Source organism: Schistocerca gregaria, chromosome 5, assembly GCF_023897955.1.
Source record: "Schistocerca gregaria isolate iqSchGreg1 chromosome 5, iqSchGreg1.2, whole genome shotgun sequence".
NCBI classification, from domain to species: domain Eukaryota; kingdom Metazoa; phylum Arthropoda; class Insecta; order Orthoptera; family Acrididae; genus Schistocerca; species Schistocerca gregaria.
In genome coordinates this window covers 544,867,492-544,884,127 of record NC_064924.1, presented here as the reverse complement: position 1 = coordinate 544,884,127, position 16,636 = coordinate 544,867,492, and the positions used below count along the sequence as shown (strand labels likewise).

Below are 16,636 nucleotides of genomic sequence, written 5' to 3'. Positions count from 1 at the left end.
GGTTCCCGACTGAAGCGCCTAGAACCGCTCGGCCACAGCGGCCAGCACCCCCCTTACCCCCGGGACGGAATGCGTGTACCCCGACTGTAAAATTGTAACTTTGTGGTAAGGTCTATGGGACCAAACTGCTAAGGTCATCGGTCATCGGTCCCTAGGCTTGCACAGTACTTAAACTAACTTACGCCTTCGACAACACACACACACACACACACACACACACACACACACACACACACACACACACACACACCATGCCCAAGGGAGGACTCGACCTCCGACGGGGGAGCCACGCAAACCGTGACAAGGCGCCTAAGACCTCACATACCCTGACTGTCTTCGTGTAGTGTTATTCATGTGAAAGTGAGCGAAGTTTTCTAAATGTTCACGAATCGTGTAGCTGGGTCGGGCCTTGAGTACCACCCCGAAGTTCACCCAGTGTGATGTGAAAAACCATAAATGCCTATATTCATTGATGTTGAATATATGGTCTTATGGATTCAGAGGACTGTCTTTGGAATACCCTGTGTAATGGAGGCTGTAGAATTGTCGTTCACTTCATCTCGATGTACGGCTTTGCCCAGTTAACACTACAGGCGTCTTGCGATTATTCTAGACAAGTATTCTAAAGTTCCGTGATCATCTCTCATACACATCCATGTGGGGCGTACAAGGTTGTTACACCTCCAGTAGTCGACTTATCTGTCACATTTTTGATCTGATCAATAATTGGTTGGTAAATGCAGAAATCATTGTACTACGGAACATTTGTAGGGCGGGGCAGTGAGAAACTCAACGGTTCCTGGATGAGTGAGACTGTTCCATTCAACGGATGCTGAAAGAGTCAGTGGTCGAGCGTCCTGAAGTCTTTCATCATCTTACATTGTGCATTGTGGTTATTTAGAAAGATCAAGAATAAAGCGAAGATTAAAAGGAATTGAGGAATAGGTGGCAACTGCTGCTCCAACCGGCCGGTGTGGCTGAGCGGTTCTAGGCGCTTCAGTCTGGGACCGCGCGACCGCTACGGTCGCAGATTCGAATACCGCCTCGGGCATGGATGTGTGTGATGTTCTTAGGTTAGTTAGGTTTAAGTAGTTCTAAGTTCTAGGGGACTGATGACCTCAGATGTTAAGTCCCATAGTGCTCAGAGCCATTTGAACCCTTTGAACTGCTGCTCCACAACTGGACAGATTTTACGAAGTGACTTTAGTTGCGTTTCGATGTCGGTGTCGTCATGACAGACATTGTTGTTGGCTGAAAGGCATGATGGGCAACGTGTCAACAGCGTTGGTCTACAAAAGGTGGATCGACATCAGCTCTTTTGGATGCACCAATTACGAAAACTGAGTAACTCTTAAACATACAAATATGTTTGAGACATTATTTCAATATTTGACAACACTGTACACGAATATTTCATTTCAAACAACGCTAAGGTCAATACTTCACTGGAGGATAAATCTGACTTCAAACCAACAGTTCGAAGAGAAAACAGCCAATCGCCGTGCCGCGTTAGAAGCACCGGTTCCCGTCCGATGACCTAAGTTAAGCACGTCTGACACTATTAGTATTGCCGTTGGCTCAAAAACATGCAAGTCGCCGAAGTAGCGAGCAATAGAAAGAATTCCACCACGCCGTGATGCTCTTTCTTTTGAGTCATCAGCGTTCTGACTGGTTTGTGCGGCTCGCTACGAAGTCCTTTCCTGTGCCAACCTTTTCATCTCAGAGAAGCAATTGCAGCCTACGTCCTCAATTATTTGCTGGATGTATTTCAATCTATGTCTTCTTCAGCAGTTTTTACCCTCAATAGTTCCCTCAAGTAACATGGAAGTTGTTCCTCGATGTCTTAACAGGTATCCTATTATTATGTCTCTTCTTCTTGTCAGTGTTTTCCATAAATTCCTTCCCTCGTCGATTCTTGAGGGCATTTACTCACTCCTTACCTTATCTGTCTACCTAATTTTCACCTCACGTGCTTCGATTCTCGTTTGTCCCAGTTTTCCCACAGTCTGTGTTTCACTACCGTACAATGATGTGCTCCAAAGATACCCTCTCAGAAATTTTGTTCGATAAATATATATACATTTGATGTTAGTAGACTTATGTTGGCTATAAATGCCCTTTTTACCTATGCTAGTGTGCATTTTATGTCGTCCTTGTTCAGTCCGTCATGGGTTATTTTGGTGCACATGTAACAGAATTCCTTAACTGCGTCTATTTCGTGATCACCAATGCTGATGTTAAGTTTCTCGCTGTTCTCATTTCTGCTACTTCGCATTACTTTCGTGTTTCTTCGATTTACTCTCAAGCCATACACTGTACTCATTATACTGTTCATTCAATTCAATCTATCGTATAATTCTTTTTCACCTTCCCTGATTTAACGAATCTGATCATTCATATAGGTCACCTTGAATTTTAACCCCACTTTGAACCTTTCTTTTAATTTCGTCATTGCTTTTTAGGTGTATAGATTGAACATTAGGGGCGAACGACTACATCCCTGTAGTACAATCTTTTTAATCCGAACACTTCTTGATTTTCCAGCTGTGTTATTCCCTCTTGGTTCTTGTACGTACTGTGTATTACTCGTCTTTCCTTATAGCTTACTCATATTTTTGTAAGAATTTCGGGCATCTTACGTTATTTGACGTTGTCGAACACTTTTTCCAGGCCGACGAATCCAACGAATGTGACATGATTTTTCTTCAGTCTTGCTTCCATTGTTAACCGCAGCTTAGAACTGCATCTGTGGTTGCTGTACCCTTCCTAAAGCCAAACTGATAGTGATCTAACAGATTATGTTTCCTTCTCCACGCCATACGGCATTATTATAGACGAGCAAGTCGCCGAAGTGGCGACTCGAGTCGTCTCTCCTGGCCCATAATGCCATACGATCATTTCATTTCATTTCATTTGAAGAGAAAATATAACTAATTATCTACAGATATATATTACTGCTAGTAGAGTCCAATACGCATTGGAGACATGAAACGCAATCCAGGTAAGTGAGCATGTAGTCCGTAATTCAGTGCGTGAGTGTGACTTCTGGACAGGGAACAAACATTACATTTAAATACTGTAATTCAAATCTTCGGCAATTATTGATACTAACTGCTGAAGCACACCATTCGTAATTTCTTGCGAAGGAAGTAGACTCTTGGCTCGATTTGCGCTCCTGATTAAATCAGCTCATGGTAGATTTTTCGGTATGTTTAAGGACTCGGAAGGCGATACGCCCCTACACGACGCTATATCGAAGAAGCGCGACGACATGCTGACACTGCTGCTGGACCACAACGCCGACATCATGCTCACCAACAACAACGGCTTCAACGCCCTGCACCACGCTGCTCTCCGCGGGAATCCAAGGTATGCTTAAATATAGGAGTTAAGTGACTAACTATTAAGGCGAGCCACATTCGTAAAGGATTCTGTTTTGTAGACGCCTACCTACATGGTGAGAAACGATCATCAAGTAAATTAAGGGAAATCAGAGCTCGCACGGAAGGATGTGTGTTCGTTTCTTACCGCACGTTGTTCGAGAGTGGAGTAATAGAGAATTATTGTGAAGGTGGTTCGATGAACCATCTGCCAGCCACTTAAGAGTGATTTGCAGAGTATCCATGTAGTTGTAGATGTAGATAAGTACTGTAATAACTCGCTAAAATACACCGGTAGCTACTGCAAATGAAATTGCTATTACCAATGAGTGGGAAGTACGAAATGGTAATCAAGCAAATATACTTATCCAATTTGGAGCCTGATCGTAAATATTTCCCATTGCCAATTAAATATCGCCAGTCTTACTGATATTGCCTTATGTAATTTATTTATTCATTCATAATAATCAAATTTCTCCCAAAGAATAACAGAACTTTACACATCAACTTTTAAATTGTGTAACATATTAATATTACATTTGCAATTTTATTTTTTTCCGCTCTAAATCCTAATTTAAAATTAGAGTATTGTCCATACTCAGTGTGCTGTATTTCTGTACCTTTATGACTACCATTTTAACATTATACACGCAAATCCCTGTACAGTTTCTATAGTATCAAATCCTGTTCCCGGTCAGGCATCCTTTTCCAATCACAGAGAATGTTGGATCGGTTCTTACTCACTTTTAGTTTTGCTATGATAAAAAGAATGTGAAATGCAGCTTCTTAGTCTAATGACACTGAAATTATCATAGATGACCCACTACTAAACCACCGTCGTGAATACATCAATAGCTACTACTAACAGTAATATGATGCTGCTACTACAACCACTTCTGTCTCATTAATGTTTATTTTAGATTTACACTGATAGTACAATGAAATAATGTATTGTCTTACCTCCCTGCACTAATTTTCTGTTCACTTTAATGTATCTGCCGTTTGAGGAGTGTAGCTAGACTCAGCAACATTTTTCTGTCTCCATATCGCATGGCGACGAACCAGAAACTATTACTTCATTTTTTACCGCGTACCACCCATTTATTTTAGCCCTCTTGTGCTAATTCCTCTTCGCTGTTCCGTTGTTGGGCCAATTGATTGAATAGCTACTGGATTTCTTCATAATTTCCGTGTTTCCTGTACATTGTCTTTCAGGCTGTGAGTATTTTGCCACAGTCACTGCTGGTAGTTTCCTTCCCGCCAGTTACGTTCAGATATGGTCCATGTCCGGACACAAAAGCGGGATTTACCTTTTGGGAACAGTCCTTTTGTATGTGACTGAGTCATTTGTCCGCAATATACTTTCTTCCAGGAATGCTACTACTGTGGGGAAGTTAGTAGATGCGCACTAGCGGAAGTAAAACTGTGAGCGCGAGTCATGACATGTACCCGGATAGCTCAGTCATTAAGAGCATTACCTGCTGAAGGCAAGGATCCGGGTTCGAGTCTTGAACCTATATGCAGTTTTAATTTGCCAGGTAATTTCATTAATTCTTTATTTCTGTTGGTTTCATTGATGCAATATTCAATAAACTTACTGTTCTAATTTTTCCTTCCTTAAATCAGTAGAATGCAGCCTATTTTTTATCATTTAGTCCGAGAAAGAAGATTTCTTAATATAGTCAGGATGTCGTGCTGAAAACCCCACAACAGCATAGTGTGTACCCCATTGTCCTCTGCTTGGCGTAGCAGTGTATTAGACGAGCGGTAACGAGTGTGTCCAAACACGGGCTGCAAACCCCACAAGCAGGGCATTACTAAGATCGTATTTAAATGTCAAAGAGTATCCTTCCTATCCTCCAGATAGGGTTCAGTACGTTCTTCCAGCGTATATCTTTGAGTATGTATACTAAATTTCCGATACTGAACACAACCTCGGGTATATCTTTCCCAAGCATTTATTTTCCTACTCAAGTTACATTTTTGTACGACGGTCTGCCTAGCGTGAGATGTGAATGAAGAAAATTTCTGGTGATCTTCGCCCCTCCAGAATTTCAGAAATTACGTCATTATTTGGATCACGGTTGTAAATCTGGAATTTCATCAATAAAAATTCCGTGGGCACTAAACTGTATGCGTTGGAGAGCATCTTCGAAAATTTAAAACCAGTTTGAGCAAATAAGAGTATGATTTAATATTCAGTGTAAAAGTAATGCGAAGCTTACGATGGCTTACATACACAAGTTAGCTGTCTCATTACAAAAAAGAGAATTTTTTTTTCGTTACTGACATCTGGGGACATAAAAGGCCGAGAAATGACTGAGACTGGAGATCGATGGTATATACCGCATCTCTATAGTAAACTTGTCAAAAAAAAACTAGCGAATATGCCATGCTGACTCGTAGAAGAGTGTACACGCCAAGTGTCCTTCGACAGTTTATTTTATCGTTCAGTTGTTCATTCGTGTAACGTGCGATTTAAACAGAGACAAGCAGAAACTACATGCCAGCATCACATAGGTCTGCGGGCATATTAATCTTATCCGTTTCTACATATTTTTTTCTCTCGAAAATCTCTCATCCGAACAGTAGGATTGTTCAGATTGTACACAAGCTTCTGACTGGAGTTTCTAATGACATACATGGCCTCCAGACTAGTACTGCAATTTAACAGGCATAGACTAGGTGCCTCACTCAAATATATAGCGCCACACATTTCTTTGTAACTTGTTTGACGCTCTTCTTGCCCTTTTGAAACTTTTGTCCTCCCTTCCTCTTCATTATACTCTACCACTCTTGTCCGAAAGGTAGTAATAAATACATTTAGAAAGGCGAACAACAGAAACTTGAAGTTGTAGTCCAATCCTTCTGCTCATGCATATATTTTGTTTCTACCTCGCCTGTATAGAGATTTGCTTGTAATTGAACTGCCGAAATGTTAGTAGCTCCTCGGAATGCATAAGCTTTGGGTCAGGAAAACTGTAGCATATTCCTATTTAATACAATGGCAACTGTTTCAACCTTGGTGTTTTCTGCTTATGAAGAGGAGAGCGTAACGTATCCGCAATCCGTAATCGGTGGTTTCTAACAAGAGATGCTAGTGTCTACATGGCTGTTCTAGTTCCTTGTTGTTTATTGCTAGTCAGTGACAAATTGCCAATATTTCGATACAAGCGAGGCGCTTTTGGCAGTATTTGGCCATGAATTGATTGTAACACAACATCTCAATTCTCAGACCCCCTCCAAAAGTTACAAATTTGGTTACTTTGTAATCAAATTGTAACAATATCTCAAATATCATTACAGAAGATATAGTCTACTTTTCGTTTTACAGTTCCATAGTGAGGATATCCTGAGGGACGTAGAAACATGTCATAAAACCAAATATACATAATGCAGTAGCATTTTACGTATTTTCTGTTGTTACTTAGTTGCAAAAATAATTATAAATATCGTTAGAGTATAAATCTCCTCCTTGCGACTAAATAAAAGGCTGCCAAGTGCGTCCGCTTCTTTTATTTCCGAACAAACTTCAAGGGCATACACTACATATGTTATTTCGAAGTATGTTCGTATGTAAGATATGTGTTCATAGATCCTTACGTGTTTCTACAATATAGTTTCTGGTTACTCTTAATTTGAGGTATCATTTTGGTGCTAGCGTTCTCTGGGTTATTAACAGGTTTTCTTTGCATTCCCATGTGATCCTATTCACACATGGGCGACATTCGAACTAAATTTGGTTGATGTGTACTCTCCACGCTGTCCTATTTTTGTCGTTTGTGTAAAAAACACACACACACACATATATATATATATATATATATATATATATATATATGCCCAAAATATGTCAAGAAAAGGACATCCTGGATTCTGTAGAACAAGGAAAGACAATACCATCGCGGTAAAATCGTAAGGAGGACCACACGAATTCTTTCTAAAACGAAAACTCTTAAAAACCTAGTGTAATTTTTGTACAAAAATGTGTTTAAACTAAAACTGTAACGTGGAAAAATTCAGAAACAATTCATTTCATTACTCATCTAATACATATGCGTAAAAAGAAACAAAATGTGTGTTATAGGTCGCTGAAGATATTTGAAAATAAAGTAAGCAAAAAGCGTCTAACAATGGAGCAAATTGCCTTTTATGTAGCCACAGAAACAATATGTATATGCTAATGCCCGTTCCGCAGATCCAAAGTAAAATGGTCCCCAAGGATGTGGACTATGTTTAACATCTAAAACATATGTTTATTTAAAAGGTTATATCAGGCTTAAACATAGAGATTTCCGTTGCGTATGCTCTGAAGTGAATAAGTTAATTCTTGAGCTATTATAGTCACGTATCACCAAACAGAAAGCGCTTTACAACTCTTGATTACGGGGATCACATCACTGCATTGGAGATGAGCGGAAGTTAGTATTTACATGAAACTCACGTTATTCGTCAAGTGTTTCCATGCATACAGAAGTTTGTGATGTATGATGTGCGCTTGTTGACAACTTGAAACACTTAATGTAGTACCAATGCTCGTAATCAATTAAGGGATTGCGCTTTACATGTAACTTAACGATTATTATCTTGTTTCTTGTGTCAGTTCGCTAAGTATAAGAGCATATACTCTTGACGAAATTTCCGAAGAATATCATTGTATTTCTTGTACCGATTCAGTCTTTATTTAATTGTAATTATAACTTTTCAGTCTTTTTATGCCATTGTCTTTTACGCTAAATTTAATACAAAGATATTTAGGTTAGTCCAAAACAGAATATTTGTTGCCATCGGTCTGATGGAGGCATTCGGGAGAGAAGTGATTTTCGGTCACTATTTGTCGTCGTCCGGGAGCGGGAAATAACCTTGCTCGCACAGAAAAGTTCCCAAACCTGTTACTGTGTAATCAAAAACTTTTGCCGTTTTCCAACCCAAGTATAGATCGGCGTCAAAGTTGGCGCGAATTTTGTTACATTTCTGTAGTCCCATAAGCATACTTCAAAACTTTCCACGTCCCTGTGCCATCATAAACTTGATAACGTCAAATTGATGATTGTGTTTACGGCAGAGTTAAAATTTAACACGAAAATCGAAGTGAATTTAAGATTCCGGATATCGGTTCACATTCTGCCTTTGGAAGTAAACCACTTATAGTGTGCTCTTCTTGATTATGAACAGTGGCGCCTCGGTGTTACTTTTTGGCGAGTAAACAGGTCGCAGAGTCGTTTCTGATTAACGTTGCTTGAAGTATAAGCAATGCTTACTCTCTGCCGTACTGTACTGTTAGTGTGCAAATGTGCTAAAAACTGTAGACTAAATCTCAACGAAAGCTACACAAAGAAAGCTGGCTGCATTATATCTCTAATCGACCATTTCGTCTTTCTGTAGTAGTGCTTTCCGTCCCTGCTATTTCAGATGCAGATAAAACATTATTCCTGCTGCATGCTGTTTTCATTTTCAAGAATATACGATTACTTTCATATCACGGTAGTTGTACTCCCGATAACGGATATTTTGTAGGAGCGAGATTCTTTCGTAAGTCCCTTTCAGGTGGGCAGAATATCCCGCTGCTACTGACACACACATTTTTTTTTCCCATAGTGTAATAATACTGCCTTGAAGCTTGTCTTATCTGAATAGGTTAACAGTCACCATACTTAAACTCCGATACTTGACGTAATACCTTGAAATACACCATTTGACATCAACTAAAGAGGAAAATATTTCCGTGTGTGGAAGGGATGGTTTCATTCTCGCCCTGGCCAGATAGAGCAAACTGTTTTTAAAATTTTAATGAGAATGAAAAATGCGTTACGAGACGTAAAAATCTTGTCAGTTTATCAGTGTAGTGATAATATGTACTTAACTACATGTGGAAAGGCTCAGTGTGTTTTCTTCTTTTTTTTCTGCACCGTGCTGTATGTTGCAACCGTTTTTCCCTCTCCACTCTCTATAACCTGGACTAAATAAAACTTTGTTTGATGTTCAGGAGCCTTTTACGTGTCTACGGGACAGCCACACATCTGTTGCATTGCCCAAAATACTGTATTAGTGCCGCTAAAATCAACTAAGTTACGGGCAGGAATATAAGGATGACGGGAAACAAGTGTCCTAACAAAGTGCCTTTACAGTATTATAAATAAATCTGTGTAACGTCTGGCGATGTGACGACAGATCTACTGACCTGTCTGGATGGAAACAGTTCGATGCTCAAATTCAAGTTGCATTACTCTGTAAAATATGGTTCTGACCACGCGTCCTTCACCGTGAAATAATCGCAGGCAAATTTAAAGTCAGCTTAACGTCCTGCGGAAAATATTCATAGTCCGAAAACGTGTGAAAGTAGGTCCTGATCGCCTGTAACATTACATGGAATTTTTACAAGTCCCAAGCAACAACTGCAGTTCAGGACTAGAATCCGCGGCCGATCGGAGTGGCCGAGCGGTTCTAGGTGCTACAGCCTGGAACCGTGCGGCCGCTACGACCGCAGGTTCGAATCCTGCCTCGGGCATGGATGTGTGTGATGTCCTTAGGTTAGTTAGGTTTAAGTAGTTCTAAGTCTAGGTGACTGATGACCTCAGATGTTAAGTCCCATAATGCTCAGAGCCAACTAGAATCCGCGAAAATGTATTCAACAAGTATTACTAAGTCCCCAAATTTAGCATCGACCAAAAATTTCAGGGCACTTTGAGAAAGCGAATGCTAGGCTGCAGAGATGCAAAGTATTGCTGTCTGTCGTGTTGTCCTTGTCGCTGATCAAAATACATACGTCATTATAAAAGACGTTCCGCGCTTAAATGCTGATTCTCTGTAGTGTTAAAACATACCATTTTCATTGAGATTATTGACGAATGTATGATTCAAAATCTCGTTCTTCACGCTCGGTCCTTCGAATGAGCAAATTTGTAATTAATAGGGCTACGAATCACCACCGTGTTCAAATATTCAATTTTGACGATTTATTTTTTGTAACCTTTTGCATTCTTTTTAGCGACACAAGCACACAATAATTTAAGCGTGAACAATATGACTAATGTGGCCACAACGTCCTGCACACGGCCGTTGAAAATTCTTCATACGAAGTGTAGCTTAAAGAACTGCAGAGGTGCAATAAATTTAAAACAACTTATACTTCTTTCATGAAAAGGTTATCATTATTATTGTAACACGCAGAAAAACTGAGAAATTGAAGGCACACGTTTACATACATTGAGTAATGTAAAGCTGAAAAAAACAACATGATTGTATGTACTATATACCAGTATAATCATTATGTTGATTGAAACATTAGTCGCATTAATTGTAACGTCTTTCTTACCTCCATAATAAAAAAACGTGCAACCAATCTGTCCAGCCATTTCATTCTGGAATCTTACAGTTCCTCAGTTTAGGAGGGTATCGGTTGCAACAATGGGTACGGCTGCTTATCAGAGGACATTCCGATGGACGCGCCGATCAATTTTAAAAAAAGAGGTATGTTGTCGTCAGGGTCGCCTCCTCTTCGTCAGTGGCCGGCCGCGCATAGTTGCATCAACCCAGCTGTTACAACCATTCAAGTAGGAGGTAATGCATGGCGTACAGCCCTGATCTGGCACCAAGTGGCTTTGCACCGCTTCCAGGATCGAAGAAATGATTAGCCAAATAACGTTTCTGCTGCAGTGAGAAACAGCTGGCCACCGTGAGAATATACTCGACAGTCAGGCTGTAGTCGCTTTGCAGAAAGGATAACAAAGCTGGTATTTGATTACAACAATGTCGTAATCGACATGATGATAATGTTCATAAGTAGTTAATTAATGTATGTAATGTATCGGTGGATATAATACTTTCACATATGAAATGTTAATTGTTAAGCACTTACAATCCAAATGAAAAAATTAAAAGATCGATGTATTCTCCACATATAGATAGATATTTTCTATTCCTGCTCTCTATCACCTCCTAGCGGGCTAATCCGTGGACTGTCTCGGTGGACCTCACTGAGTAAGTTGGGATGGTTTCTTTAAAAAGGTCAGGTCTCACACCCTTTTGCTGTCTTGTCAAATGCGAGCATGACTCCAGCTATAATGATTAATGTGAGGACGACCAATTCAAAAGCACACGATGCTCCAGTACTTACGAGAATTGGCGAAATGCCGTGAGTTATAAGGATAATGGGCAAGGATCACTACATTCGTAGTGTGTGGATAAGTTGAGAATTTTAAGTCTCACGGGAGGCGTGCTACGGTAGTCCGTGCAGTTGCGGTAACCACTGTGTCCGGATAACACAGGGTTAGTGCATCTGCCTGCTAAGTAGCAGACCTGGGTTCGATACACGGTCCAGCACAAATCTTCCAATTTCCCCATTGATGTAAATCAATGCTCCCTCGCAAACCTTGGTTCGATACACGATCCAGCACAAATTTTCAACTTTCCCCATTGATTTAAATCAATGCAGCCAATGTCTGTAATTCCTTTTTGTTATGATGAGCTTGTTGAAGACATGTTAAAAAAGTTATCTTCTTTTTAATATGCAGGCATATCTATGGTTGCTCAACATAGTGAAAAACGCCCAGAATTAATGGAAGCAGTTTGTTTATAGCGTAGCCCAAAACTTCTGTATTGGCGTGATGACAGTAAACCGAGTATATAGTAGAACTTAAAATGGAACATTTGAAGAAAGTAAAGTAGCACCAGAACAGTAGATTGCTTGATACCCTCTTTTAAATAGTTAGATGTAATTTTTCAGTTTGTCAGGTTGAGTCTCAATGTGGAAAACATCACTTTTGAGAAACTGAAAAGCGCTACCTTGAACCACCTGCAGCGTCCGTTGAGATCGTATTCATTATTATTTAACTACACTAATTCATAAAATGAACTGAATAAGAAATGAAACTTGTGTGTTATGTGTATTAACAACATTGTCTTCGTGTTTTCTATGTCTGTTAAACATTCTTGACGTGGGTGATCTATCTCACATCTAGTGACGGTAACCAGATTCGTGATTATGTTGTTTGTCGTCATTGAATTTCTTGTGACAGCGTTGGCTGTAGGGTTGAAATATTTAGGCCAGATAATGGTCACATGATCAAGGTTATTTTTACAGTAGTCAAAATGTTTTTATCCCTACTGAATCTTTCGGAACCTCATGATGGCGCTTTTGAAATTCATTCATGCTGTAAAGCACTGCCGGCTTCAAAATTTAGTAAAAACTTCTAGTATCCAAAGTGGATATTGAGTCATAAATGTCAAAATCTGAATTCCAAATTGATCTATCTAGAATTCACACGACAAGCTGAGAACCAAGGTTATTGTTGAATCCTCGTGGTGTAGTTTAAGTATTCTGTTTAAACAAAGGTCAAGCGATAAATATTAAAATTAGACTATTGATAAGACATTAAACAGTTTATGTACTGCAGTACTGTAAGTAAAGATATCGACATCCCTTACTCTCGTTGCGTTTACCAGGGGTTTTCGATCTAAAATGCGTAGTCGTTCGCGGAGATGTTGTGTCTGTTCTTGAATCGTATTATGGTAACGATAGGACGGGGAAAATAATTTTTAAAAAGGCGAGTTCTGTGGGTTTACAGGTACGTAATGCTATGTTCGCAAACTACGGACAGAAAAACTTCCGAGCCGCTTGTAAGGATTTTATTACCTCTAAACTGTTAACACAATGTCCAAAGCAACTGATCTACTGGCTGAAAAACACCAGTGTCCCCGTTATACAACAAAATAGCATCTGTAGAGAAAGACGTAAGTTCGGCGTTGCTGGGAAAGTAAAACAACACACATTTACTCGAGTGTTTCTTAGATGAGCTGCGTCGGGGACCACGTAATCTGCGGACGTTAGCTGTTCCTGCGTCGGTCGACGTCTCAGCGATGTGCTCACGGTGGACGGCCCCGTGGCTGCTACGGTGCCACCGGAATGACCACCTGACCGACGGTGAGCGGAAGCTCGCGGCTCCTAGCCCAGGCGGCTCACTCCGTGCGAACCCTTCCGAGCCTCGGTGCGGGGCTGTAGAGGACGACCGCTCCAGGATACATCTCGGTCGATGTCCAGTCACGTGGCGTGCGGAAGAAATTAGGTCCGTGTACGAGGGCGTTTGGAAAGTCTGTGCAAAGTCCGAGAGATGGCACCACCGGCGCCTATCGAGTCATGTTTAGTTAGTAGCATCTTTGGAAAGAACGCACACCAAGTTTCAGCCATATTGGTCTATTTCTTTGTGTTTGGCATTCATGTGAATCAAGGAAGTCGAGTGATTGTCAAAAAATGGACGAAAAAGAATTTCATTTTGTTATTAAACATTACTTTATGAAAGACAAAACGACTCAGGAGACTAACGATAAGCTTGATAAACATTATGATGACTCTGCACCTTCGATTAGAAGAGTTTATAAGTGGTTTCAAATTTTTCGGAGTGGCCATATGGGCACAAGTGCTACTGAACGTTCTGAACGCCCTGTGGAGGTTACGACTCCAGAAATCATTGATAAAATCCATGATATGGTGATAGATGACAGAAGAGTTAACGTGCGTGAGATTTGCTAGTATTGTGGGCATCTTGAATGAATGGGTACATAATATATTGAAAACCATTTGGACATGAGAAAGCTATCCGCAAGATGGATTCCGCGATTGCTCACGCTTGACCAAAAACGGAATCGTGTGAAGTGTTGCAAAGATGGTTTGCAGCTGTTCAGGAAGAATCTGCAGGACTTTAAGCGTCGTTTCGTCACTGTGGATGAAACCTCGTACTCCTGAGACCAAACAACAACCTAAACAATGGGTTACCAGGGGAGAATCTGCACCAAAAAAGACGAAGACCATTGCTTCTGCCGGCCGTGGTGGCCGAGCAGTTCTAGGCGCTTCAGTCCGCAACCGCGCGACTGCTACGGTCGCAGGTCCGAATCCTGCCTCGGGCACGGATGTGTGTGATGTCCTTAGGTTAGTTAGGTTTAAGTAGTTCTAAGTTCTAGGGGACTGATGACCTCCGATGTTAAGTCCCATAGCGCTCAGAGTCATTTGGACCTTTAAACCATTCCTTCGGCCGGGAAGGTTATGGCGATTGTCTTTTGGGATTCACAAGGGATAATCTACATCGACTGTCTGAAAAAATGTAAAACTATTACAGGTGCATATTATTCATCGTTATTGAACCGTTTTAAAACCGAGCTGCAAGATAAACGGCGGCAATTGGACCGCAAAAAAGTCCTTTTCCGTCACAATGCACCAGCACACACTCAGCAGTTGTGGTCGCAAACTTAAGGGAAATAGGATTTCGACTCGTTTCACATCCCTCCTATTCTCCAGACTTGGCTCCCTCGGACTACTATTTGTTCCCCAATTTGAAGAAATGGCTGTCGGGACAAAGATTTTATTAAAACGAAGAGGTGATTGCGGCAACTAATAGCTATTTTGCCTCCCGTTATCGGGAATGGATCAACAAATTAGAAAAGTGTTGGGTGAAGTGTGCAAGTCTAAAAGGAGACTATGTCGAAAAATAAAAAAGATTTACCTGAAACACGTAAGTAGTTTTAATTTTTGCACGGCTTTTCAAACGCCCCTCGTACACCGCGACCCGATGTGGCGCAATTGAGGCCGCCTGATGGCCGCCGACGAGAATCTGCGTGTACAGGAAGACCGGCAAAGCTGACACCTACTCGGCCCGGAGCCCCCTTGACAAGTCATTTCAGCGGGTGGCCGGTGTCGCAGGCGCTCGGCCTAGGTGTATGTATTACGTAGCGCCAATTAGTACAGTTCACGGTGTCTTAGACAGCTGCATATGATAATGCAAACTTGACTCTCGAAACCTATTACCGGACTTTGCTTAGAGCGTTGAAGTCGTATTCAGGACGACTGTGGTTAAACATCCGGCTCTTGACAGTTAAGGAATATTTTTTATTTTTATTTTTTTTAATTTTATTTTCTACCACAAGCTTCATTATACTATTATTGTATAACAGACTTTTTAAAATTCATATGATAAATTCTACAAAGCTCATTTTGAATATTGAAAATGTTGAAATGAATTATGTGTCTGTTTGACTACTATGTTACATGCATTATCGCGTGGTTCGGCGAAGAAAAGTCCATTCATGCAAAAGGGTAGAAGATTATAAAATTTATAGTTTTGATGTAATTGATTCCAAAAGTTCGAGAATGTGTAGAGCCCAATAAACGCAGTATTAGAGGAAGTACACAGAACGTACGGTATTTTAAACGATGGATAGTTAATCACTCGGTGATTTTAATACCTAAACGGTAAGCATATTTCATTAGGGTGTGCCAAGTACATCTTCCTGTATCATTAGTATTCAGCGATCTAAAATTAGATCCTTCTCATGATTAAGTCCAGGATATTTATCGAGTTCTTCACAAGAAATGTAGTTACTTATAAACCAGGAAACTTAGGTTGCTACTGAAAATTAAAACTCTGAAATAGTAAACAAAACCATAACGATTGAGAAAATCCTGTTGGATAGAACCAAAAAATAATCAGGCAGAAATGCCAAATTAACAGTTATCAGTGGCAGGGAATTGAAATAAACTGTAGAACACCACAGTATTCCTCACTAGTCAATGCCAAATCTTCGACTTAGTGGATTGGTAAACATTCAGAGCTAGAAATGCGAGAGGATTTTGTGATAAAGTCTATAGCCTCAGGCCCCCAGGGGCTCAGCATTCACTTGCTGAGTACGGGCTTGGCGACCCCAGGGTCCTGAGCTGGGGACTGGTCTGCGCCGCCAGTCTCCTGTCACCGTAACCCCCGGACATGCTTCAGCGACCACCGTCTGGTGCGGCGGTGGAATGTTGTGTGCAGCGGGGAATGGTCGTCTTGGCTTGACCGCCTGGATTGCGAGGAAGGTAGACCTCTATAAAAACCCCTCAATCTTACGGTGTGCTGCGCGCCTATAAGATGCATGGCTGTTGGGGTGGAACAGTCGCGGGCAACCTCTGGGGCACCTGCCGCACCCCAGTTGTATAAGGCTTACCTAGGCACGCGGGGCTCTGTCTAGGTGGACTTCTAGTTCCCTAGCTGCTCGTGGGACCGAGATGGATCCTTCGAAATCCTCTTTTCCTTCTCCCAGCGGAAAGGGTGGGTCGCTGGAAGGTTCTAACACCCAGTCTCTGGAGAGGGCTCGTGCAGTCAGTCCCCCTGACTGCAGCACATCTTTGACAAGTGAAGTCTTTAGTAACAGAATGCATTGTGGTAATCAGAATGTGTTTCTCATTGTAAAACGGAAGGACGGTAGTTTTGAGAAGGTTTCGCCCTTCT

At 41.0% G+C, this 16,636-nt stretch overlaps 1 protein-coding gene across 1 annotated transcript in view; it reads left to right on the top strand.

Moving 5' to 3' along the window:
* The window catches only part of LOC126272070 (E3 ubiquitin-protein ligase MIB1), a 1,610,869-nt gene that overhangs the window by 410,436 nt on the left and 1,183,797 nt on the right, over positions 1-16,636 (top strand). Inside the window, exon 11 of the mRNA XM_049974615.1 lies at positions 3,218-3,369. Within this exon, the coding sequence (XP_049830572.1) occupies positions 3,218-3,369 (152 nt within the window). The remainder of the gene's footprint in view (positions 1-3,217; positions 3,370-16,636) is intronic.